The 23304-nt window shown below is 52.9% G+C and overlaps 5 protein-coding genes across 15 annotated transcripts; 3 read left to right on the top strand and 2 right to left on the bottom strand.

Moving 5' to 3' along the window:
• Window positions 1–1019: 1019 nt before the first annotated feature.
• On the top strand, window positions 1020–12818 carry BSCL2 (BSCL2 lipid droplet biogenesis associated, seipin). Of its 10 annotated transcripts, none has more exons than XM_033414760.2 (13): window positions 1023–1158; window positions 1761–1847; window positions 2989–3210; window positions 4728–5044; window positions 6897–6978; window positions 9836–10000; window positions 10808–10942; window positions 11125–11222; window positions 11653–11794; window positions 11937–12003; window positions 12177–12263; window positions 12359–12439; window positions 12583–12771. In XM_033414760.2, exons 2-13 carry the CDS (start codon window positions 1821–1823, stop codon window positions 12723–12725), a joined length of 1566 nt encoding a protein of 521 aa, XP_033270651.1. In that variant the 5' UTR covers window positions 1023–1158; window positions 1761–1820; the 3' UTR covers window positions 12726–12771. The 10 variants fall into 10 exon arrangements, with proteins under 10 accessions (XP_049569342.1, XP_033270651.1, XP_049569339.1 ...); XM_049713382.1 differs by having other exon boundaries at window positions 12183–12263; XM_049713385.1 differs by lacking the exon at window positions 1761–1847 and having other exon boundaries at window positions 1020–1158.
• Window positions 1102–3894, bottom strand: GNG3 (G protein subunit gamma 3). Of its 2 annotated transcripts, none has more exons than XM_004264227.4 (4): window positions 3588–3894; window positions 2401–2601; window positions 1903–2002; window positions 1102–1627 (listed from the first exon to the last, which is right to left on the bottom strand). In XM_004264227.4, exons 3-4 carry the CDS (start codon window positions 1999–2001, stop codon window positions 1499–1501), a joined length of 228 nt encoding a protein of 75 aa, XP_004264275.1. In that variant the 5' UTR covers window position 2002; window positions 2401–2601; window positions 3588–3894; the 3' UTR covers window positions 1102–1498. The 2 variants fall into 2 exon arrangements, with proteins under 2 accessions (XP_004264275.1, XP_049569354.1); XM_049713397.1 differs by having other exon boundaries at window positions 3529–3894.
• A 149-nt stretch (window positions 12819–12967) lies between the features above and the next one.
• LRRN4CL (LRRN4 C-terminal like) lies at window positions 12968–15595 on the top strand. The gene is made up of 2 exons (XM_004264223.4): window positions 12968–13632; window positions 14179–15595. Exon 2 carries the CDS (start codon window positions 14184–14186, stop codon window positions 14874–14876), a length of 693 nt encoding a protein of 230 aa, XP_004264271.2. The 5' UTR covers window positions 12968–13632; window positions 14179–14183; the 3' UTR covers window positions 14877–15595.
• A 2187-nt stretch (window positions 15596–17782) lies between these two features.
• Window positions 17783–20353, top strand: UBXN1 (UBX domain protein 1). The gene is made up of 10 exons (XM_012537441.3): window positions 17783–17852; window positions 17953–18040; window positions 18179–18232; window positions 18321–18415; window positions 18514–18583; window positions 18745–18936; window positions 19031–19082; window positions 19199–19315; window positions 19847–20039; window positions 20213–20353. Exons 2-10 carry the CDS (start codon window positions 17982–17984, stop codon window positions 20260–20262), a joined length of 882 nt encoding a protein of 293 aa, XP_012392895.1. The 5' UTR covers window positions 17783–17852; window positions 17953–17981; the 3' UTR covers window positions 20263–20353.
• A 2105-nt stretch (window positions 20354–22458) lies between these two features.
• LOC101281377 (ubiquinol-cytochrome-c reductase complex assembly factor 3) lies at window positions 22459–23282 on the bottom strand. Its single transcript, XM_004264221.4, has 2 exons — window positions 22942–23282; window positions 22459–22851 (listed from the first exon to the last, which is right to left on the bottom strand). The coding sequence occupies exons 1-2, from the start codon at window positions 23167–23169 to the stop codon at window positions 22702–22704; spliced, it is 378 nt and encodes a 125-aa protein (XP_004264269.2). The 5' UTR covers window positions 23170–23282; the 3' UTR covers window positions 22459–22701.
• Between the last annotated feature and the right edge of the window lie 22 nt (window positions 23283–23304).

The following is a 23304-nucleotide window of genomic DNA, read 5'->3' on the forward strand; positions in this document are numbered from 1 at the left end:
ATAAACCTCCGCCAAGTTTGAGTCCGGGAGGCGCTCGTGAGACAAACCTCTGGCCGGGCAGCTTGCTGGACCACTACTAGGGGTGGTAGGCGCACCAGGGGCGGGGACACTGCTCCTGGCGGATGTGACAGAAGGGGCCTGAATGGGAAGTGGGAGAACAGCAAGCCCCAGTTCTAACAGGAAGCCCAAACTGAACAACTAAGGGCTTATCCAACTCCTAGGGAGAACAGGAAGCGACCAAGGAACAGCGCCCCGAGCCGAACGGCGCCGGGTATTGTCCTCACACTTATGTTTCCGCTCCAAGGGAGTCTCTACTAGGCAAGATAACAGAGACCTAGGTTCTCTCATAAGTTCCACACGACCGGCGCCTACTGCAGGCGTGCTTGCTGGGACCCCCTTGTCCCATGATCCTTGGCTATAGCCACCAGTGTGCCTTCACCTCGATCGGGTGGACGTCGGCTTCCGGCCTCCGGGGTGGGTAGGAGTGGGTATCGAGTTGACGAGGGAAGGAGCAGCCATTTTGAGACAGATGAGCACGGAAGGGACCATATTGAGAACTCTGGATGCCTGGGGCCGCCATTTTAAGTATGGGCCCAGCCGAGAAGCCCTGTACGGTGAAACGTTGTGACATGCGGCGGCCATATTGGTGCGGATCCCCTTGGCGGCGGCCATCTTGAACGGAGACCTGCTGTGGGCGTCGCCATCTTAGAAGTAAAACGGCCCCTTCCCAGGAACTGGAACCAAGCTCCTCCCCTCTCACTGGGTACCTCCTGTCTGCGAGTGCCCTTCGGAAGCCCTTCCTAAGTCCACCCCGTTAGGTCTGTTTTCATTTTCACTCGTCTTCATTGCACTCGTGTGTGTGTGTGTGTGTATGCTCTCCGTAGCCTCTGAGTGTCTGTCTGTAACTTAATTCTTCCACTTGAGACGTTCTCTCATGCCCGCCATCCACCCTAACCCGGTGGATCTCCGATCCTAGACAATGTCTAACCCGCTTTGACTGGCCCTGTTCCCTGGTTATGGCAAGCTTTTCCACCTGCCGCACCCACTCCCAAATCTATTGACTGATCCTATCCCCCAAGAACGGTAACACAGGAACTGTCCTCTGAGACTCTGGATGACTTTATTCTTCAAATGGCTTTACACTTCCAATAGTTCCAGGTGAGACTGAGAGCCAGCACCCAGCCCATCCCTCTCTCCATTGTCTGAGCGGGTCACAGAGGGAAGCGGGCAGGACGCTGGCAGAGTCTGACAGCCCTTCTGTGGGTGGAGCTAAGGGTGCCCCGAGTCACGGGGTGCTTTGGGTCCGCCTCAGTGGGCGAGGAAATGGGGTCGGCAGATAGGTGAGGGAGGGCCTTGTGCTTCAGCTAACCTCACAGGGTTGGGAAAGGGCTACGGATGGGATGCAGGGACCCTAGTGGGCTCACCACAGTTCCTGACATAAATGAGGAAGGGCCCGGGAGAGGGAAAGGTGAAGAGTTGTGAGGAGGGACAGGGCAGCTCAGAGGAGGGCACAGAAGAATTTCTTCTCCCGGAAAGGGTTCTCCGAAGTGGGCACAGGGGTGATGAGGGGATCCTCACAGGCGTGGGCATCACAATAAGTCATCAGGTCTGCTGCTGCCTTGGACACCTGGGGCACAGCCAGGAGGGGAACTGTTAGCCAGAAACCCTGAAATGGACTGCAGCCTCCCTCCCCAAATGGAAAATCTTTTGCCGTCTCTAGGGCTCCTTAAGACAGTCTTCTCTTCCCTCATCACCCACAGAGACCTGGGGCCAGCTCTCCTTACAGATCCCAAGACTCCTCCTGTGATCTCAAGGAGTCAATGAAAGAAAGCATCTCTTATCCTGAGGTTTGGGAACCTACGATACAGGCTGCCAACTAATGGGATCCAGGGCCCCACCCACCTTTATCCGGCACAAGCTGGCTTCAATCTTAAGCTGTTCCACCATCTTGCGGGCTTGCCCAATACTCATAGTGCTGTTCACAGGGGTCTCCCCTTTCATCCTGGAGAAGAGAGCTCAGAGCATGATAGGGGGCCCTGCACAATCTCAGCTGAAGGCCCCCCTCTGTGCTTACTCCTCATCAACCTTTACAAGGCCGGGTCATATGCCCCAATATTTTATTCCCCTCTTATCCCCAACCTCCGTGGTCTTTCCCATTCCTGTCTTCCTCAGCTAAGGAAATGGAGAAGTGGGATGAGATGCTCCCCAAACTCCTACATGGCCTGGGCCACAGATCATTAAACATATAAATGATTTAAGGCTTCCGAGCCCTCAAGTTATGTGTGTTCCCAGCTCTGAAAACCACAACTAGAAAGAGGCCCGCCCTAATGAGGAGAGTACTGAACCCCCACCTGCCCCCTTGAGCCCCAAAGGGAGAAAAGCAGGATGCTCGCTACTCACCTGAGGCCACGGGCAGCGACAGTCCTGGGGAGAAGGATCGTGGGGTGCACCAAAACCTTCTGCCTGAGATGGGTGCCCCACCTTGCAGGGAGTTGCAGCTGAGAATATCTGACGCAGCAGCACAAGGCCACTGGGGAGGGTCAAGTCAGAGGCCAGTGGAGGGCTGGTCCCAGTTTTTGCAGCTCCAGCACTGGCTGTTACCTGAAAGATGAAGGATGCTAGAAGGAGCTGCTCAGATCCTGGCACATACCAACTGTCTGGCCAGTGGGGGAGCCTGGCTGCTGCCTGCAGCCCCTGTGCACGCCCCCACTGTTACTGTCTCACTACCTGCCCCTCCCCCATTGCAGGCATTCAGAGTCTGGGCTAGAGACCTCCCCAAAGGAGCTGGAAGTAGCTGAGTCCCAGGTAGATTCCCCCCTCAAATGGGGTGGTCTGGACCTGTGACAGCCCCTGCAGTGGAGTCAGTACTGACTGCGTGAGACCCTGCTCATTTGAAAATCTGACATCAGCTGGGCAGTCGCCCCCTCCATCCCTCCTACCTCTACTCTGACACAGCGTTTAACACCTGAATCTTCACTTCTCTCCCAGGGACCCTCCATTCCCCATATCCTGGAAAATGTGATGAGCTACAGGTATCAGCTTCTAGATCACCACTTTAACGTTCTAGCTACAAGTACTCGAGCAGAAGATCCAGGGGCAGCGAGGTCCATCAGGAAGATGTCTAAAGAAATGGCAGACCAAAGAGAAGAAGGAGCAGCTGGGGAAAGAGTGGCATGCAGAGATCAGATCAAAGAATCGGGCAAAGACGAGGTAGAGGGGAGAGTCGGTGGGTGTTTCTGGAAATAGATGGGATTCCTGGGTGTGTGTGTGTATTGGCTTGAGATTGCCTCCCACGTCTGCAGTGTTGTGCTTGGTGCTGTGAGATGTACGCAAAGATGTACACAACACTGATCCTTCTGAGGGATCTTATTTGGGGTGAATAGACATATACAAAATAGAAATGCCACCCGCCAAAACCTAGTCTAGATAATGCGCTGTGGGGACTCTGAGGGAAAGTCTAGTTAGGGTCGGAGGAGGTCGATCACGCATCGTAAAAGCTGGAGACAAAACACGGGCCTGAAATGCTACCGCTCTTGTGAATAGGGGACAGCCAGCCCGCTGGCGCAACGCGCAAGATGCACAGGTACCCGCAGATTGCAACGTTCTCGGGGCGAATGCTCTCTGCCTTGGAAGCCCACGGATCCAAGGAGCTGTGGGCAATGAAAATCAGCGCCAGCTGGATACCCGCCTCTCCCCCTCTTCGGGGGTTAAATGGCGGATAGTGAAGGTGTGGGCGGAGGGCCGTGATTGCGGCCTCGAGGGGAGGGCTGAGGGATCCTGCTGACTCATATCTGGAGCATATCTTGGGGCCTGGAGGGAGGCGCCTGTCCCCTTTGGTTTTGGTATCCGGAGGGTAACGGACCGCAGGAACGGACAGTGCCGGGCGCGAGGAGATAGGAACTTGGCGGCCCGGAAGGCCCCGCCCCCTGTACCGGGCCCCGCCCCAGACGAGCCCCGCCCCCAGTGCTACAAAGGGGGGGGGGCCGACGAAAGGGGGAGGGACTTCCCCGGGAGGGGGAGGGACTTCCCCGGGAGGCGGAAGTGCTTTCTCGCGGTTGCCCGAGCGGTGCGCGGCTGGTGAGTCTGCATCCCTGTGGCGGCCCGCTGGCAGGTTTCTGTGTTGCTGCGGTTGGGTGGGGGCTCCGGGCGCTGCGCCCACCGCCGAGCCAGAGGGAGCTGGCGGGGAGCGGCCGTTGGCTGTAGGACGCCCTGCCCGGAGTGGGGCGCGGCCCTGTCTGAGAGCGACTGCAGCTCCAGGAGGAGAGGAGAAGCTCGGTAGGGAATTGTGGCTGCGCTGAGGTTGCTGGCTTTGAGTCCGGCTGTGCGACCTTAGGCAAGTCGCGCGTGCTCTCCGTGCAGCCACCTCGCAGTGTGGAATCGTGTCATCGTGTGTGTAAAACCGCCTTGGAAGAATTTTAAGGTGCTCATCCTCTGTATGTTACGTATTACTATGAATGCCCGTCAAGGTGGCTGTCCCAGAATCAGGTGACCCGAGAATGGGTTCAGCTGAGGAACTCTAGCACAGGTGGTGGAGAGAGCACAGTGGAGGAAAGGAAGGGATAATTGGCTGAGAAACGCAATCAATTGGAGAAAGGCCATATGAAACAAAGACTTTGCTATGTCTTGCTATCTCTGGTTCCTCAAAGCCAGTCCGGTAAGCTTGTCCTTTTTGTCCCCACCTCCCCCGTGAAAAGAGCCATTCTTTCCCCTTCTCTGTCTTTTTCCAGGAACCACCAGCTGCTTCATCCCATGGCCAGGGGTGGCGTCCAGGTGGCAGAGCACCTAGGAACTCAAGGCCTGAACCCGGGGCCAGACCCCCTGCACTCCCCATCATGGTCAATGACCCACCAGTACCTGCCTTACTGTGGGCCCAGGAGATGGGCCACGTCCTGGCAGGCCGTGCCCGCAAGCTGCTCCTGCAGTTCGGGGTGCTCTTCTGTACCATCCTGCTCCTGCTCTGGGTGTCTGTCTTCCTCTATGGCTCCTTCTACTATTCCTACATGCCGACAGTCAGCCACCTCAGCCCCGTGCATTTCTACTACAGGTGAGAGGGGTCTTCTATCAAAGTAGACGAATCCAGTGAGAGAATTGCTGCAAGGACCCTTGGAGCTTATTCAGGTCAACCCCCTTATTTACGGAGGAGGACACTTGAGCCCAGTGTGCTTATACTGATTTATAGCCCAAGGTTGGGGCAGGTCTGGGCTTGTAGAGCTCTAGGGTCCTAGTCCTGTCTCTGGTTACTGGAATCTGGTTAAAAAGAAGAAAAAAAAAATCCCTCTCCTAGATTGTCATTATGAGGGTCAGTTCAATTTAGGCTGGATCAGACCTCTCTCAGGGCCACTGTAGACTTTTGAGCCAACCCAACTCCTTGGGTCATCTCAGAACTAATCTGGCCTTCAGTAGAGGAGGTATTAGGAAAGCAGTAGTTTGCCTTTTACATGACTTCTTCCCACTCCCGGATAGTCTGCTGCAAGAGAATTTATGGAAACACAGGGTGTCTGGGTGCATAAACTCCCAGAGTCCTACTTCCCTACTTCTTGCCTGGGGCCTCAATTCCTTCCCATTTTACAAACCCTGCCAAATTCCCTCCCCTTCTTTTTTATTTTATTTATTTTATTTTTTTTGCGGTACGCAGGCCTCTCACCATTGTGGCCTCTCCCGTTGCGGAGCACAGGCTCTGGACGCACAGGCTCAGCGGCCATGGCTCACGGGCCCAGCCGCTCTGCGGCATGTGGGATCTTCCCGGACCGGGGCACGAACCCGCGTCCCCTGCATTGGCAGGCGGACTCTCAACCACTGCGCCACCAGGGAAGCCCGTCTCCCCTTCTTTTAACAATGACTACAGGACCAATCAAGCGGTGCTGACAAGGGCACTATTATCAGTGGTCCAAAGTTTTTTTTTTTTTTTTTCCCTGTCCTGAGTCCGTGGTCATGAGCTGTAATTTCTAAGGCAGAGCTGCTTAAACTTTTATTTATTTTATTTTATTTAATTAATTAATTTATTTATTGGCTGCGTTGGGTCTTCCGTTGCTGTGTGCTGGCTTTCTCTAGTTGCAGCGAGCGGGGGCCACTCTTCGTTGCGGTGCGAGGGCTCTTCACTGCAGTGGCTTCTCTTGTTGTGGAGCACAAGATCTAGGCACGCAAGCCTCAGTAGTTGTGGCACATGGGCTTCAGTAGTTGTGGCTCACAGGCTCAAGAGCGCAGGCTCAGGAGTTGTGGCACACGGGCTCAGTTGCTCCGCGGCATGTGGGATCCTCCCGGACCAGGGCTCGAACCCGTGTCCCCTGCATTAGCAGGCGGACTCCTAACCACTGCGCCACCAGGGAAGCCGTGCTTAAACTTTTAAGAGGCATGATGGCCTGGCCCCTGGCCCAGGTTCAGCTTATGAAAGCTATGGCCCTTCCTGCCATAAAAACCTATATATATGCCCATGTGCAATTTTGCCTACAATTCAAAGGGTTCATGAGCCTCTTAAAATCATCTGTGGCTCCCTTTGGAGGAGTTTTCTCAAACTAGGCCCCAGACCAGAATTCCTAAATCAGAATTTGGAGGAGTGGGACCCAGGGATTTGCATTTTTATCAGCTCCCCAGGTGAGTCTTTAGAAAGACTTAAGTCCGAAACTATTCAACTAAGTGTCCATAGGTTCCCATTTAAGAATGTCTGCTCTAATGAAAGGAAATAAATGGAAGTAGCAGGAAGAGAATTAAAGACTCAATCTGTTGTCTTGAATCTCCTGGCTGCATTTCTTCTCCGTCTGTCTCTATAACAGAGAAGCGTGCCCATTCTGGGAGAAGGGATGGGGGATAGGAAAGGGAGCCCTAGGGGCCAAGGAGGTGTGTGGACAAGTAAGGCAGACTCTGTAACTTAGCAGAGTATCATCCCCATTCTCATTTAGGACCGACTGTGATTCCTCCGCCTCCTTACTCTGCTCCTTCCCTGTTGCCAATGTCTCACTGGCTAAGGGTGGACGTGATCGGGTGAGTATGGGAGCTGAAGAGAGGTTTCATTAGAGCTTTGATGACTTGAAACAGGAAGGCTTGAGGAAGACCTGGATGTCAGGGACCGAGTAATAGAGACTAAAAGGAAGGCTTTCAGGGAAAAGGGAGGTTAAAGAAAAATTAAAGTCCAAATGAATTGTGTGGATTATTCTTTCCTCCTTCTTAAATTGTTTCAGCCAGGCCATATCTACTAGATAAGGTGTATTTTAGATCTAAATGAACCTAAATTAACAGATCAGCTATCTCACAGAACTAGGATGGGATCCACCCAAGAGTTTTGTAAGTATGTTAAATTATGAAACCGTTGACAGATATGTGTAACCTGCCATTACAAAGGGTACTGTGCCAGAGGACTGGCCAAATGCCAGTATGCCTTCAACAAACCTGGAAACCCTGGGGAATGCAGAATGGGAATGCATCCTTCTCTATTAGGCAAGCTGCTGGAGGCTCTGAAAAAGGGTAGGATCCCAGAACACTTCAGAAGGATCCTGGAGGATCAGGAGCATTTCTGATCACCAGAGTTTTCTGAGTTGTCAGCAATGTAATAAGAAGTCATCAGAAATCAGACTTATTAAGAGTTTAAACACCATTTGAAAATGATTTTTCAAAAATTGTACTTGGGAGGATACTGACCTAAAGATAAACACAGGATAGAAATAAATGGTCACTCTGAAGGGAGGAGTGTAAGCTGTAGAGTCTGGGGCCCCCTGGGGTTGACAATACAAATAACCTGGGAGACTGTGTATCCTGTCTCCTGTGACATCTTCCAGTTTACTGCCAGGGTAACACTATCCAGAAAGCTTACCAGGTGGGATGAGTGGATCCCAAATGGAGATTTCAAAGTGGTGAAGTGGGGAAGGGAATTCCCTGGCGGTCCAGTCGTTAGGACTCCACACTTTGACTGCCGAGAGTCCAGGTTCAATCCCTGGGGCAGCTTCACAGTGTGGCCAAAAAAAAAAAAAAAAAACTGGTGAAGTGGAATGTTGGGCATTGCAAGACAGGATTATCATTTTAGTTCTGCTACTCAGGAAAGTAACTTGGAGATTATTATAGAATGTTCTGTAAAAACATTGGTTCAATGTGTTTTTGTGGCTTAATAATAATAATAAATGGAATATATTGAGAGGGGAATAGAAACAAAGCCACAGTACATTTGCACCTGGGATGCTGCATGCATTTGTGTGGCTGCCCGTTGTAGATCATAATGGTTGGTGACGCAAGGAGCCTAAAACAATCGGGTACCAGGCTGCTGGATGAGGAAGGAATGGAAGGATGAAGGGTGAGGCCAGATTGATCATTTCATTCATTTCTAGTGAGCATTCTTGAGTGAATGCATGAAATAATGGGTCTTCTCTGTGTGTAACACCTTGTTTAGAAATAGAAGATGTGGTCCTACTTTCAAGGAGCTCACAGGATTGACAGAAATCTTTGCATTGCATTAAGTAGCAAAGATGCAGATTCTGCATTTCAGAAGAATTTGTGAAGAATTAGACAGGTGTGAGACTATGGAGATGGTGAGGCTCAAAGTGGGCCTTTTAAGGAAGGGTGAATGCTGCGTGGGAACAGAGGAGAGGGAGAACCTGCCCATCAGGCAGACACATGCGAACAAAGGCAGGACTCATTCACAAGATTCTGGTATTAGATTTTGTGGATGCCCTTGGAGGAGATGACATAATTACTGGTTTAAAAAGAAAAAAATATATATATATAAATCTTTATTGAGGTATAATTCACATAGTGTACAAGTTGCCCTTCAAAATGTACAGTTCAGTCGTTTTTAGTATATTCAGAGATGAGCAACCATCACCACAATCAATTTTAGAACATGTTCATCACCGCAGAAAGAAACCCATACCCACTACCTAGCAGTCACTCCCCGTTTCCGTCCTGCCCACTCAGAGAACTACCTATTTTAATGTTTCAAAGAATTCAGTGAAGCAACTGGCTTAGATTCATCTGGCCTCTACAGGGGGGTAGGAATCTCATGGAATCCATTTTTGTCAAGACGTAATTCAGACCGAAAATAAGAATCTGTATAAAGAAAGACTTCGATCAGTGGTTTTTCAGCTATTACCCTACGGATAAAATGCTCAAAGTACCCTCATAGCCATATCTAGATTTTGGAGCTAGTACACTATTAGGGTTAGGGGAAAGTTTTTTTCAACTTCTTTTTTTTTTTAATCCACTCCCTCTTTGGTTAAAACCAGAAGCTTTACCATCACCGCTGTGATCCTTATGTATCACCCTGAGGGGGTCACGCGTAGGACAAGCATAGCTGAATGTAGGATTCGAGGAACATAGGAACAGTCAGGAAAACTAGGGTATGTTTGGTGGCACATCTTCAATCTCTTGAGGTTAATCCCAGTGAAGAAGCCTTCCTGTGTGAGTCTCAGGGTTCTACCAACAGAACCAAGATAAAGGACCCAGAATGACGTAAGATGGTCTTGAGTGACAGTGACTGTGCGACAGCTGGCTAGGGAGATGGTGAGCACTTCTGGCACTCGGTTAATTAATAATGTAAGTGAAGGTAGGCTGGGTCCGGGGGGATGGCCTCACGGGGACAGAGAGACCTGAGTCACAGATGGCCCAGTTGGCAACGTGACGGTTCACTTTTGGAAGAGAAATGTGACACAGCCTTTCTCGAATAGAGCGATTCGGTAGAGCAGACAGGATACTGAAGTGGGAGGGATCCAGCCACCAGAAGGGGGCAGCACTTTCTTGGGACCAGAGAGATTGAGAGGCCTGTTTAGAGAGCAGAGGGTTGTGGCAGAGTGTTTCGAGGGGAAGGGGGGGAGGTGGTATGGGGCAGCGCAATTTAAAAAAAATTTTTTTAAAGAGATGGGGCTACGTTGGGCAGGTGCTGATGTATGGACAGCCGTACCGCGTTACCTTAGAGCTTGAGCTGCCAGAGTCTCCTGTGAATCAAGATTTGGGCATGTTCTTGGTCACCATTTCATGCTACACCAGAGGCGGCCGAATCATCTCCACCTCTTCACGCTCCGTGAGTGTTCCTTCCTGGCCTGTCTAGGAGGGTGTGGAGAACGATGACAGATGTCAGACTGTCTGGGTAGGGCTTCAGGAGAAAACATCCTAGCTCTGAAGTCACAGACACATCAGGATAGGCAAGAGGTGTCAGTTTACCACACCAGACAAACACCCCCTAACATCTGATGAGCATGGCCAGCTTTGGGGTAAAGTCTGAAGAGTAGAGCCACCCTGAAAACGGGGGCTTCTGTGGAGCCAGGCAAGCCTGGCCTCAAATCCTCACTCAGAAACATGCTAGCTGAGGGGCAATTTACTTAACCCCTTAGTTATGAAGTACTATAAGTGAATATAGTAGTAACTCCCTCATGACAAGACTAGTTTGGATTCAATGAGGAAATAGTGGGTGTTCAGTAACTGTTAGACTCCATTCTTAGTTATCAACAGAACCATATCATGAAGCAAATCCCTGAATGTCCACATGGGGGAAAAGCTTCAGATGGTACACTGGAACATACAGTCTGTTCTGGATTATAGAACCATTGGGGGGGAAGGTAGATCAGAGACAGTGTGGGGCTTCACCTAGGAGGGTTTCTTAGAAAAGGGGGCTTTGTTGTATTGGAATAGGGACACGCAGCCGGCTAGGGCAGGGCAGGGATGTCATTCAAGTGTTTGCGACGGTTGGGTCAAGACTTGGGTTTTGGGGGCGTGGTAGGAAGTGAGAGTGAGGGAGCAGGGACCGGGGAAGCAGCAGCCTTCCTGGCCTGCTCAGGGGTGGTGGAGGGGCGGGCCCCTGTCCCCAGCCTCTCCCTCCTGGCCCTGGCAGGTGATGCTGCATTACCGTTCAAACCTGCTCCAGATGCTTGACACACTGGTCTTCTCTAGCCTCCTGCTGTTTGGCTTTGCAGAGCAGAAGCAGGTCCTGGAGGTGGAGCTGTACCCAGAATACAGGGAGAACTCGGTAAGGGGGGAAGGAGGACTAGGACACAGCCCTCCCCACAAGCCCAGGATTTTACCTGAGGAGCTTCTGGGCTCGGTCAGGAGGGACAGCAGTAGAGGCTGGAAGCGGGCCTCAGGTTGGTAAGAGTGACAGCGGCAGGATCCTGGCCTGATGTGCTGCCACCACTGCCCACCCGCCCGCAGTATGTGCCGACCACCGGAGCCGTCATCGAGATCCACAGCAAGCGCGTCCAGCTGTACGGAGCCTACCTCCGCATCCACGCCCACTTCACTGGGCTCAGGTGGGGAAGCGCCGCCGTGACCTGGGCAGCTCTCGTGGGGCCGTCCTTAAGTGAAGAGGGTCCTAAGCAGAGGCGCCGGCTTTTACGGGTTTTACTTAGGCCACAGACTCTCAACCCTGGCTGCACGTCAGCGTATCAGGTCCCTGGGGAACTTTAAAAGACACTGATGCCTGGGCCCCACCCCAAGACCAGGATTTGTTAGGGTCATACCAGGCCGTCAGACCTTTTGAAAGCACCCCAGGGAAAGGTCATGTGCAGTCAGTGTTGAGAACTGCTCTCTTGAACACGTCGGCTCAGTGGGTGGAGGCAGGGGATGCAGCCCAGCTCTAGCCAAACTGGCGAATCGCCCTAGAAGTTACTTCTGGGAAATGAGAAGGCTGGTACTCCCTGGTACCTGCTACTCCCCTCCTGTCTCTGCTTCCTGCTTCAGGTACCTGCTGTACAACTTCCCGATGACCTGCGCTTTCGTTGGTGTCGCCAGCAACTTCACCTTCCTCAGCGTCATCGTGCTTTTCAGCTACATGCAGTGGGTGTGGCGGGGCATCTGGCCCCGACACCGCCTCTCTCTGCAGGTCGCAAAGGACCCCTTTCCTCTCCCCGTCACGATCCTTCTTTGGGGAGTGGGCAGGAGCATGTTGGGGGCTGGGGCTGAAGGGCCCTGATCACTGGTGAGGGAAGGCAGTCCTTGCTGCTCAGGAGTTTCCCCCCCTACAGGTAAACATCCGAAACAGAGACAGGTCCCACAAGGAAGTCCAGCGGAGGATCTCTGCCCATCAGCCAGGTAAAGGTGATGGCTGGGGGCTGGGTGAGGAGGCTCCTGCGCCGTCCAGTATGAGGCTTTAGGTGCTCACATACCAAGCTGAAGGTCAAGGCAAAGGCTGAATGGGGTGAAATTGGCACTGCCGTCCAGGCGCAGCTGCCCTAGCCCTGCCCTGTCCTCTACCCCCTTTGGAGGCACAGGGCCCCAAGGCCAGGAGGAGTCCCCTCAGCTGTCACCCATTACAGAGGATAGTGAGAGCCGTGCAGATCCCTCGGAGCCAGGTAAGGTGCAGCAGCCCGACCTCCTTCCTGACTCCTCTCAGCCCTCCCCTTCAGCCTCCTCCAGACTGACCTCTGCCCTCCCCCTGGGGCTGCAGAAGGCCAGCTGTCTGAGGAGGAGAAACCAGATCAACAGCCCCTGAGTGGCGAGGAGGAGCTAGAGCCCGAGGCCAGTGACGGTGAGGGGCACTCTGCAGCGGGACCTGGGTGGACTGGGGTTGGCCTGTGGCTAGGGAGAAGGCCACGTTGGGTTGGGTAGGGGCAGGAGCCCCTGGTCTGGAATTTCCCATTTGGGATTTCGTTTCTCCTTCCCCTGGCCCAGGTTCAGGCTCCTGGGAAGATGCAGCTCTGCTGACGGAGGCCAACCTGCCTGTTTCTGCCCCTGCCCTTGCCCCGGAAACCGTGGGCAGCTCTGAACCCTCCACAGGCACTGTCCGACAGCGCCCCATTTGCTCTAGTTCCTGAAGAGAATAGGGCAGAGTTCCCACACTCCAGCCCTCTCCCCCCCCCCATCCCTTTCCCTTTCCGGGGCTCCCCCAATAAACTCTTTTCATGCCAGCTGCCTCCCTGACTCTGAACTGGATTCAGGGCCATTTGAAAACGTGATGTTCCCCAGGCATCCCCCACCTCGATTGGAGGAGGTTGTCTTGTCAGGGGCTACCGATGGGGAAGACCTCCAGACCCTGGACTATTTCAGGCACAGCTGTTTCCATTCATCAGCCTAGGACGTCCAAGGAGCGAAAACCTGCCCACTCCATCCATGTGACTCTCATCTCCCTCTGGGGAGGGGGATAGCATAGGGCGGGTCTGGAAAGCTGGGATACATCATTCTGGCCTCCGTACCCCTCCCTTCCTCAGTCCATTGGGAGGCAGAAGACAGGAAATGACTGCCATGAATGTGGTATGATTTTTTACTGAAACAGCATTTTGTAGCCCAGGCCCCATGCTGTCCACAGCTGTTTTTCTCTCTGATACCAGCCAGGTGGCCCCGTCCTTTGTGTTCCCCTCCTCACCCCCTCACATGACTTCAGCCTTTGGATTCTCAGCTCCTGGCTGCTTTCCACATTCCACTGCTCTTTCAGAACCCAGGCATCCTGGCCTCCAGCTGAAACCGCTGCATGTGGCTTCCCCCACCCCTGGCCCCGTGACTCAGGCCCTCTGAAGGGACCAGCCCTCTTCTTGGCACTCACTGGGGAGGGGGGCAGGGGAAGGGGGGCCAGGTGGTGACATCACAGTTGAGGGGTATAAAAGCTTTGAGCCAAGACAGAATTGAAATTGAAGACACTGAGAAAACCTGACTGCGCAGCCTGTGCTCCTGGGGACCTCTTAGGACCCCCGGCCTGCTACTCACTGCATCAAGGCCTACCCGCTGGTAAGGCGCTGCTTGTGAGCCAGGGAGGTGGGGGGCAGGCAGGGACAAGGACTGATAGGTGGGGAGGGAGGGTTCCAGGGCCTCTGTGTCCCATCTCTTCTCCTTTCTCAGTTCCATCTCCTTTCTGGGTTTCTGCATGTGTCACTGACTGATTGATACTTATTTTACTTAGATGGTTTCTCTGGGTGGCAGCTGTGAACTATCCCACCTTCCTTCCCCAGACTGCATAAATCATTTACTCCTGTTCTCCCCTCAGCACTCAGTTTATTCATTAACTGTTTCTCGTGCTTCACGCATTGCTGGTCGCACACTTCTCTCTGTCGGGTCAGACGCCATTTTATTCTTTTTCGCCCAAAACCAAGCACATAGGCTGTTCAGAAGTTGGATGACAAAGGGGTGTACCGTCTCATTTCCACCTCTTTCCTGTTCTCCTCTCGGTCCCCGTTCGGTCGTGTTTCCCTGTCTCTAGAGCTTTTGTTGAGGGAGGGGGGCCTGCAAGGTGTGAGGGCTGGCCGGCCTTCACCCTTCCCCCTCCTTCCCTTCCAGACCCCATGCCGGGAAATCCCCGCCTTCTGTGGCTCCTGGCTGTCACCTTCTCCTTGGTTCCCAGAGCGCAGCCCTTGGCGGGAGACGCGGAAGAAGAGGAGCAAGATGAGACACCTCTGCCGGCTGTCCCCTGCGACTACGACCGCTGCCGCCACCTGCAGGTGCCCTGCCAGGAGCTGCAGAGGGCCGGCCCGACGACGTGCCTGTGCCCTGGCCTCTCCAGCGCCACACAGCCGCCCGACCCGCCACGCCTGGGGGAAGTGCGCATGGAGGCTGAGGCGGGCCGCGCCGTGGTGCACTGGTGCGCCCCCTTCTCCCCGGTCCACCAGTACTGGCTGCTGCTTTGGGAAGGCGCCGGGGCTCCGCAGAAGGGGCCTCCCCTCAACTCGACGGTCCGCCGAGCGGAGCTGAAGGGCCTGAAGCCCGGGGTCGCATACGTCGTCTGCGTGGTGGCCGCCAACGCGGCCGGGGAGAGCAGCGTGCCCGGGGCCGAGGGCCTCGACGGCGCGGGCGGCCCCGCCTTCGGGCCCTGCGGCCGGCTGACTGTGCTGCCGAGGCCACTCACGCTGCTGCATGGGGCCGTGGGCGTGGGCTCGGCGCTGGCCCTGCTCAGCTGCTCCGCCCTGGTCTGGCACTTCTGCCTGCGCGAGCGCTGGGGCTGCCCCCGCCGAGGCCGCCCAAGCGGCGCGGGACTCTGAGGCCGCCCGGGGGCCTCTCCGGCCAAGCTAAGCCCGGCGCCGCTCCGGGGGAGGTGGCGGCCCCCGACAGACGGCGGGATGGAAGGCCGGGCGCTGGGCCCCCACTGAGTCGGTTCAGGCCCCAGACTTTCCACTCTGCCCCGAGCTTAGGTTTAGGAGTAGAGAAGGTCAGCAAATTTTTTCTTAAGGGACCAGAATAATTTAGGCTTTGTGGTTCCAGGGGATAAAATCGAAGATATCATGTAGTTCTTACACAACCATGTAACCATTTAAAAATGTAAACATCATTCTTAGCTCTTGGGCCTTACAAGTCAGGCCCTGGCCAGATTCGGCCCGTTGGCTACGGTTAGTCTACTTCTGTCGTACAGCCTCAAAAGGGCCCTGCCACTATGGGTGGCTTCCGTGGGGTTTTGAGAATAAGCTGCTGCGGTATGGGAGTTTGGGGCTAGAGACCACTCCTTCTCCTTCTGCCTTTTTGTTTAGATAGTGAGGATGCGCACTGAGTTAGAATCTACCTGTGTCTGAGGCGGGTGGAAATAAATGACTGACATGGGGTGGAGAAGAGAAGGACTGCCCAAGCTGCTGTCTGAGACAAGCTTGCGGTTTTGCTAGTAAAATTATAATAATAATAATACAATAATAGCAAAGGATTCCCCCTCCCGCATTTGTGTTTATTGTATATTCACTGTAACAACATTAAAGGAGATGTAAAAGGAAAACATTTTCAATTTTCATGATCCTTTTCAGTTCCTCGTCCACACACCGATTTTTCGGAGTAGTATACATACTTTCGAGTTTTTAAATTAACTGGATGTAGAAAAGTCGAAGTTGCTAAACAGTTTATTCCTCACTTTTACTGATCTTATAACCTTTTCTCAAATTATAAAAGTAACACATACAAATTTCAGTACTGAAGAGGATAAAATGAAAGTTCCCCTCCTCCTCAAGAGGTAATTGCCTGTAGCAGAGCAAATTTTTCTCTAAGCAATGCAAATATATTTTTTTCATTCAATATATTATGGCCAATGTTCCCTGTTGGTAAATCACAGCCTCCTTAGTTATGTGAAAGGCATAACTTTCCACTGGAGGATGCTCCTTAACTGGCAAGAGCCTTGGCTCTTTGTTAGAACATTTGTCTTCAGCGTTTGCTATGGACATCCTTGTTTGTTTGTGTATCCTCACATGTTTGTGTACTTCCATAGGGTACTTACTTGGAAGTAGGTGAGAGAAGTAGTACTATACAATTTAATCATTCTTCTATTATTGGAACTCTAGAATAAATTTAGAACACATTTGTTATTTTGAATACACTCACCACATTGCCATGAATACTTTGTCTTTTTAATCTGATTCCTGTATTTCTCAGCATTTATTCATTTACAAATAATGAGGGCCTACTACCTCACTTTTTTGTTGTTTTTTTTCCCCCGTACTTTTTCTTCCCTACTGTCTTAATATTAAAGACACGCTTTACATGCTTTCGTACTTAATCTCTATCACAGTCGTTCTAAGAGATGGTGTCACCTTTTCACAGATGAGAAGTTTGAGGTTCTAAATGGTTTGAAGCTATTCAGTACAAATAAGGAGGTGAGTTAGGACTTCTCGATACAAGTTGCCCAACTCCATAGCTGATGATCATTCCACCGCAGAGAGGCAGCACAGCCTAGCAGTTCCAGCACGCACACTGCATGGGTTTGAATCCTAGCTCTGCGACCTTCGGTAAATTATCTCATCTTTCTGTGTCTGTTTCCTGTGACTAATAATAGTATCTACATCATATGGATTTTTGTGATGATTAAATATGAATTAACCATATAAAATTCTCTAGTGCATATATTATCAATATCAGCAACTTATTATTATTCTGCCTCCTAAAAAACATTTAAAGTGAGCTTTAACTTAAGGGACCTAACAGCCTAGGTAGTGGCGGCGGGCTAAGTAATCAACAAGACTACACACTACGGGGACAAATGCTAATGGAGTAAATACCGGGGCTGGGAGATGGAGAGGGGGTGGTCAAGGCAGGCTTCCCTTGGAAAGCACACCCAGGGACTTCCCTGGTGGTCCAGTGGTTAAGATTCCGCGCTTCCACAGCAGGGGGCGCAGGTTTGATCCCTGGGGACGTAAGATCCCACATGCGTGCGGCCAAAAAAAAAAAAAAAGGAAAGAAAAAAAAGAAAGCAAACCCAGGGTCCAGTCCGAAAAAACGACTGGGAGTTAACCAAGCCCACAGAAAAGGCAGGACATCCCAGACACAGAGGGACGGGTATGTGCAAAGGCCGGGAGGAGGGAGAGTTTTGCAATCTGCACAAGTTACCCTCAAGTGGTGAGAGATGAACCCCGCACCAACTACCAACATTTACACAGTGTAGTCTTGCCAGACACCTAAGGTTGGTGCTATTGTTATCCTCACTTTACAGATGGGACATTAACAAAAGAAAGGGTAGGAGGAAGCCAGACTACCAGCATTTAAGTTTCGTCCTCGGTGACTGAGGTGTCATGGAGAAATCTTAATCAGGGAGCTGATGAAAGGATCAGTTATTGTGTTTTGCAAAGATCCCTTTGGCAGTAGCGCGGAGGATAGCTCAATTGCCGGACAGGATGAGCAGGTCAAAGGGTGCGCACATTTCTATGGCTCCTGATAAACACTGCTAAATAATTTTCCAACCGGTTGCGCTAAGGGGCCATATCGAGAGCTGTCTTGATTCGCCCAAGGGTTTCAGGGCGGCATCGCCCTTCTACACCGCTGCGGGGCACCCGGGCTTGGGCGGGGGAGTGTGAGCTGCCTCCCGGGCCGCTACTCCTACGCCCCGCCTGTCCCCTCAGCGCCAGGTCCTGGCAACCGGGCCAGGCCTGTGTTTTCTGGCTCTCTGCGGCACCCGTCCACGTCCGCCTCCACGTGACCCAAACAGATTCGGGCACTTCCGCTTCCTCTAGGCTTTCTTCTCGTCGGTGTCCAGGGCCGGTCTGGAGCCAGTGAGTGAGCGAGCGTCCGGTTGGGGCCGTAGGGGGCGGGTTTCCGCGCCGGCGGGGGACGCCCCGCGTTGACCCTCTCCGGCCTTCTCGTCCCTTCCAGGTCCCCGCGGAAGCGGCGGTGGCGGCGTCATGGCGGAGCTGACGGCTCTGGAGAGTCTCATCGAGATGGGCTTCCCCAGGGGACGCGCGTAAGGGACCCCCTAACACCCGTCCGCGGGGGTCGCCGACCTGTCCGGGCCTTTACCCCAGCCTGGCCTCAGGCTCTACGCCCCAGCCTGACCATCGCCATGGCTCGTGGGCGCTATTCACGGTGTTTCTGCCCCCAGGGAGAAGGCTCTGGCCCTCACAGGGAACCAGGGCATCGAGGCTGCGATGGACTGGTGAGCGCTCAGACCGGGTAGCAGGTGGCTGGGGACTCCTACGAGGGGCAGCCTGAACATTAACCTCCCTCCCGACTTTCCCTGCCAGGTTGATGGAGCATGAAGACGACCCAGACGTGGACGAGCCACTAGCGACCCCCCTTGGACATATCCTGGGACGGGAACCCACACCCACTGAGCAAGGTGGCCCTGAAAGTCCTGATCGAGGGACCCACTGTGATTATTCAGGAGGGCCTGAGGAGGAGGATGAACGCGTGATAATACTGATTGCTTGTTTGTAGGACCTGAGTCTGTTGTGGGAGAAAGCAAACCCGTTTTGACTGAAGAGGAAAGACAGGAACAGACTAAGAGGTATGAAGAACAAGCTCCCATTTCTGAGGCTCCTCCTCCACCTCTCCCCAGAGGTGTTTGGGCCTGTGTTCCCGGATTCTGTTTTCTGAATCCCTTGTTAATAAACACACTGTCCCAATTTATGTCCATTTCTCTTGAACTCTTTCCTCTCTGCAATACAGGATGTTGGAGCTGGTGGCCCAAAAGCAGCGGGAGCGTGAAGAAAGAGAGGAGCGGGAGGCACTGGAACGGGAACGGCAGCGCAGGAGACAAGGGCAAGAGTTGTCAGCTGCCCGACAGCGGCTACAGGAAGATGAGATGCGCCGGGCTGCTGAGGAGCGGAGGAGGGAAAAGGCTGAAGAGTTAGCAGCCAGGTCTGGGTGCTGGGGGTGTTGGCCAAGAGATGAGAAAGGAATCAAGATTTGCTTTGTCAGTGTCTGACCTACTTTCGTTCTGTCTGCATTCCAGACAAAGAGTCCGAGAAAAGATCGAAAGGGACAAAGCAGAGAGAGCCAAGAAGGTAGGTGATTGGGTACATACTGAGGGTCATGAAGTAGGGGGACTAGTAAATCCCCTTTTCTAGCTTCAGAGGGAAGGGTTGGGCTTAGTGCCTGATTGTTTAACTTTGTCCTCCAGTATGGTGGTCATGGGGGTTCTCAGCCATGCCCACCAACAACAGAGCCAGGCCCCGTTCCCTCCTCTCCCGGCAAGGAGCCTCCCACGAAGCGAGAGTATGACCAGTGTCGCATACAGGTACTGATTCTGATTCCTGTCTTGCTCCTGGGACCCTTTGTTGGCTTGTAAGGCACCCAGCCCAGCCCAGAGCTTTTTTCAGTTATGTTCCCTTTGCCAAACCTTTCCCATCTTTGTAAATGACTTTTGAAATCCTACCTCCTCTGCTCTTAGGAAAGATATCAAATTTTACTTGCCCTAGTCTTACATAAATCTCTCTCTCTTTCATATTCAGCAGTTAACTTCTTACTTGTTCACCGTATTTTCCTTTGGCTTATTATACAGCTATTTGCACGCTGTGGTACCTATCCAGATATTTTGTGTAATCTTGTCTTTGTTTTCCTTAAATTGTGAGGGAGCTAGGAGTCTCTCTTCAGTGTTCAGTAAAGCCAAGCCTAAGTGCTTGTTCATTAGCTGCTTTAAATAGTAATTATGCTGCTTCAGTCTCTCTAAGAGGAAGGAGAAGCCAACTTTGCTCTTTTCCTTTTCCTTACCGGGGCACTTCACTCAGTTTTGACACTCACAATTCTGTATTTCTGTCTTGCCTTCCAGGTCAGGCTGCCAGATGGGAGCTCACTGACCCAGACATTCCGGGCACGGGAACAGCTGGCAGCTGTGAGGCTCTATGTGGAGCTCCACCGTGGGGAGGAGCTAGGAGGGGGCCAGGATCCTGTGCAGTTGCTTAGTGGCTTCCCCCGGCGGGCCTTCTCAGAGGCTGACATGGAGCGGCCTCTGCAGGAGCTGGGTATGACACGTGGGACCTGAAACCAGGAGGGGGATAGGGGACATGCCCGAGAAAGGAAGGGATGCAAAGAAGGGACTTTGTGGAGATAGTGTGAGGCCAGGAATTTGGGGGGGCCGGGGAGGGTGGGCAAAAAGCAGATCTTTTGGTTCAAACCTGTTTTGTTCCATCTTCAGGACTTGTGCCTTCTGCTGTCCTCATTGTGGCCAAGAAATGTCCCGGCTGAGAGGCCTTTATCCCACCACCCTTCTCTGACCTCTCCATCTTTGATAAAGCACTGACATTACCTTCCTAATAAATAGACCCTCTGAGTTGTGTATGCGACTGACTCCTTCCTGAATGGCCGGGAGGGACAAAAGGAAGGCTTTTAGAACAGACCCTATGCTTCCTCTTAAATTTCCACGGGAGACTTGTTTCTAATCTCTGGGTCTGATGAGTTGCTTGGGAGGTTGAAGGGGAGAGGTGCTGGAGTGTGGGGTGTACGTTGGATAGCATCTTTTGCTCCTATGGGTAAGGCAGTACCTAAGCCTGAAATCCTTAGTAGCTATGTGCCTTGACTTCTTTAATTAAGCCTAGTTTCTTCTTTAGTAAACAGGGATAATAGTGCCTGTTAATTGGGGTTGTGGGGGCTTACGTAATGCTGACGTAAGGTGCTTTGGCACCGTGCCTGGCACCTGGTAAGTCCCCAATTAAGTATTAGCTACTAGAAGGGTAGTTTTTAAAATGTGGCCATTCGGGCTTCCCTGGTGGCGCAGTGGTTGAGAGTCCGCCTGCCGATGCAGGGGACACGGGTTCGTGGCCCGGTCCGGGAAGATGCCACATGCCGCGGAGCGGCTGGGCCCGTGAGACATGGCCGCTGAGCCTGTGCGTCCGGAGCCTGTGCTCCGCAACGGGAGAGGCCACAACAGTGAGAGGCCCGCGTACCGAAGAAAAAAAAAAAAAAGTGGCCATTCACAGTGAGAGGAGCCATAGTGTGACCTTCACAACTGCATCTCTTCTGCACTAAGAAGCATGAGTACTTAATATATACCACGCAGTTTTAAGTGCTTTGTATGTATTAACTGAGATATGAAGGCAGTATTATCTAGCTGTAGGTACAATGATCCCATTTTAGAGATTGGGACGCCAAAGCACATGACTTGTCCAAACTGACAGAGCTAGCAAGTAGCAGAACCTGGACACATCTCTGGGGAGTGTGACTCTAGGGCTCAGGCTCTGAACTGCCGAGCTCCCCTTGCGCTGCTGCTGCTCACCTCATCCTCGTGCTCCCTCAGACAGCTGCTGACCTCCCTCCTCTCATACCCCGACTAGGAAAGAGGCCACAAGTAAACTGTAAAGGTCGCACATGACAAATGTGCTCAGCTTACGACTTCACCATCTAGTAGCTGAAAACTGCACCAATGCTCATATCTGGGTTTACACCTCAGTGTTACCAAGCTTTATTTAGTGTGTTCCGGCTTTATTTAATACAAGCAGCCCCCCCATCCCCCATCCATTGCAATCTTGTTTGGAACCACGGGACATAAAATAGACAAAAGGAGTGAAATGGTTGACTTCGCTGTAGGGCGGCCACCCCACTGATAGCTTTATCTCATCCCATCAGTGGCATCGCCAATGGATCCTGTGACGGATTCAGAAATTGAAAGCCACTACAGTGAAAACCTTGTGGGAGGAAAACCCCAGTGCATTTAGTGAGAGGCTGCCCTGTGCCTGGCACTGCACTTTACATTCCTAAGTTCACCTTTTTACAACTCTCAAGATAATTGTCACCATTTATTTATTTATGTATTTATCCGCACCAGGTCTTAGTTGCAGCACTCTGGATCTTCGTTGCAACATGTGGGATCTCTTAGTTGCGGCATGCGAACTCTTGTTGCAGTACCTGGGATCTAGTTCCCTGACCAGGGATCGAACCAGGGCCCCCTGCATTGGGAGCACAGAGTCTTAGCCACTGGACCACCAGGAAAGTCCCCATTATCACCTTTTATGGAACAGGACTAAGGCTCAGAGGTTAAAAACATGGAGGAGTTGAAACAAGATCTGACTCAAAGCACACCCCTTTTACCGCTCCTACCACGAATTAAGGTCACAGAAGGCATTATGGCACATGTTAATTGCTAGAAGCCCCTCTCCAACCTCATTCGAAGGACAGGCACCCAGAGTGTCCTCTATGCGTATTTACTGCACAAGAGTTTCCAGGATAACGATTTCAAGAACATCACTTGGTTATCCCCGAAAGTACACTCACGCAAACCACGTGACCTGACGTGTGTTTTGAAAACGTGGTCGCTCTGCCTATAGGGCTTCAGTGTCACATGAAGGGCGGGGCAGGCGGGAGCTGCACTCAAGCTCGCCCGCAGCACTGACCCCCATAACACTCTAGGCTTTCATGGGCGTCCAACCGCAGTGCTCACTCTCTGGATGGAGGAACATGATTTATTGGTTCCTTCAGTTAGCCACATCCGATGCCCTGGCCCAAGACGTGGACGTTAAAACACAGTCAGTGCAGGGTTTGGGGGGGAACGTGCTCACCCGGCGGCAGCTTCCCAGGTCCCGAAGAGGTCTGCGCGTGTCTGGACTCCCCGCCGGCCCACAGAGGAGTAAGGCCGGCTCGGGCTCCTGCGCTGCAGCGGAGGTCCCGGCGCGCACGGGGGCAGGTCTGGCCTCAGGCTGACTTCCCGCCGCCGCCACTCATCCAGTTCTTTCTCCAGGCGACGTTCTCTTGCGTGGCCACGGCCTCCTGCAGAGTGGCCAGAAGTAGCTCTTTGGTCCCGGCCACCTCGTCCCTGCGCTGCGGGTCCTGCTCCGGCATCTCCTGCGGGCAGAAAGGGAGGTTCGTAGTCCGGGCTACCAGCCTGCGGTTCTCCGCCCGCTCGCCCCATCTCGGCCTCCCAGCTGCTCACACCTTTAGCATCGCCTGCTTCTGCTGCTCTCCCGGGGTCACGAGGACAAAGAGCGCGGTGCCCACGCCAGCCCCCACGCCCAGCACTGCGCCCACGATCAACGCTTTGCGCAGGGTCTCCATGGCCGACCGCGCGACCAGCGAGACGCACTCCGGAGCCTCCAGTAGCCTAGCAAGGCCGCCGCGACGTCTCAATCTGCGCAGGCTAGAACGCCTCACACAGGAAACCATAGAGACGGGGCCGGGCTAGAGAGGGCCCGGCCAGAGAAACGTTTCGAAGCTAGAGCGCCTGGGTGTTAAGACTAGGTTTAGCTGAGGAGGTTGACCACGTCAAGAGGTGTTGGCACCCAGGGCCGAGCGTGGGGC

This window comes from Orcinus orca, chromosome 8, assembly GCF_937001465.1.
Source record: "Orcinus orca chromosome 8, mOrcOrc1.1, whole genome shotgun sequence".
Taxonomy (NCBI): Eukaryota; Metazoa; Chordata; class Mammalia; order Artiodactyla; family Delphinidae; genus Orcinus; species Orcinus orca.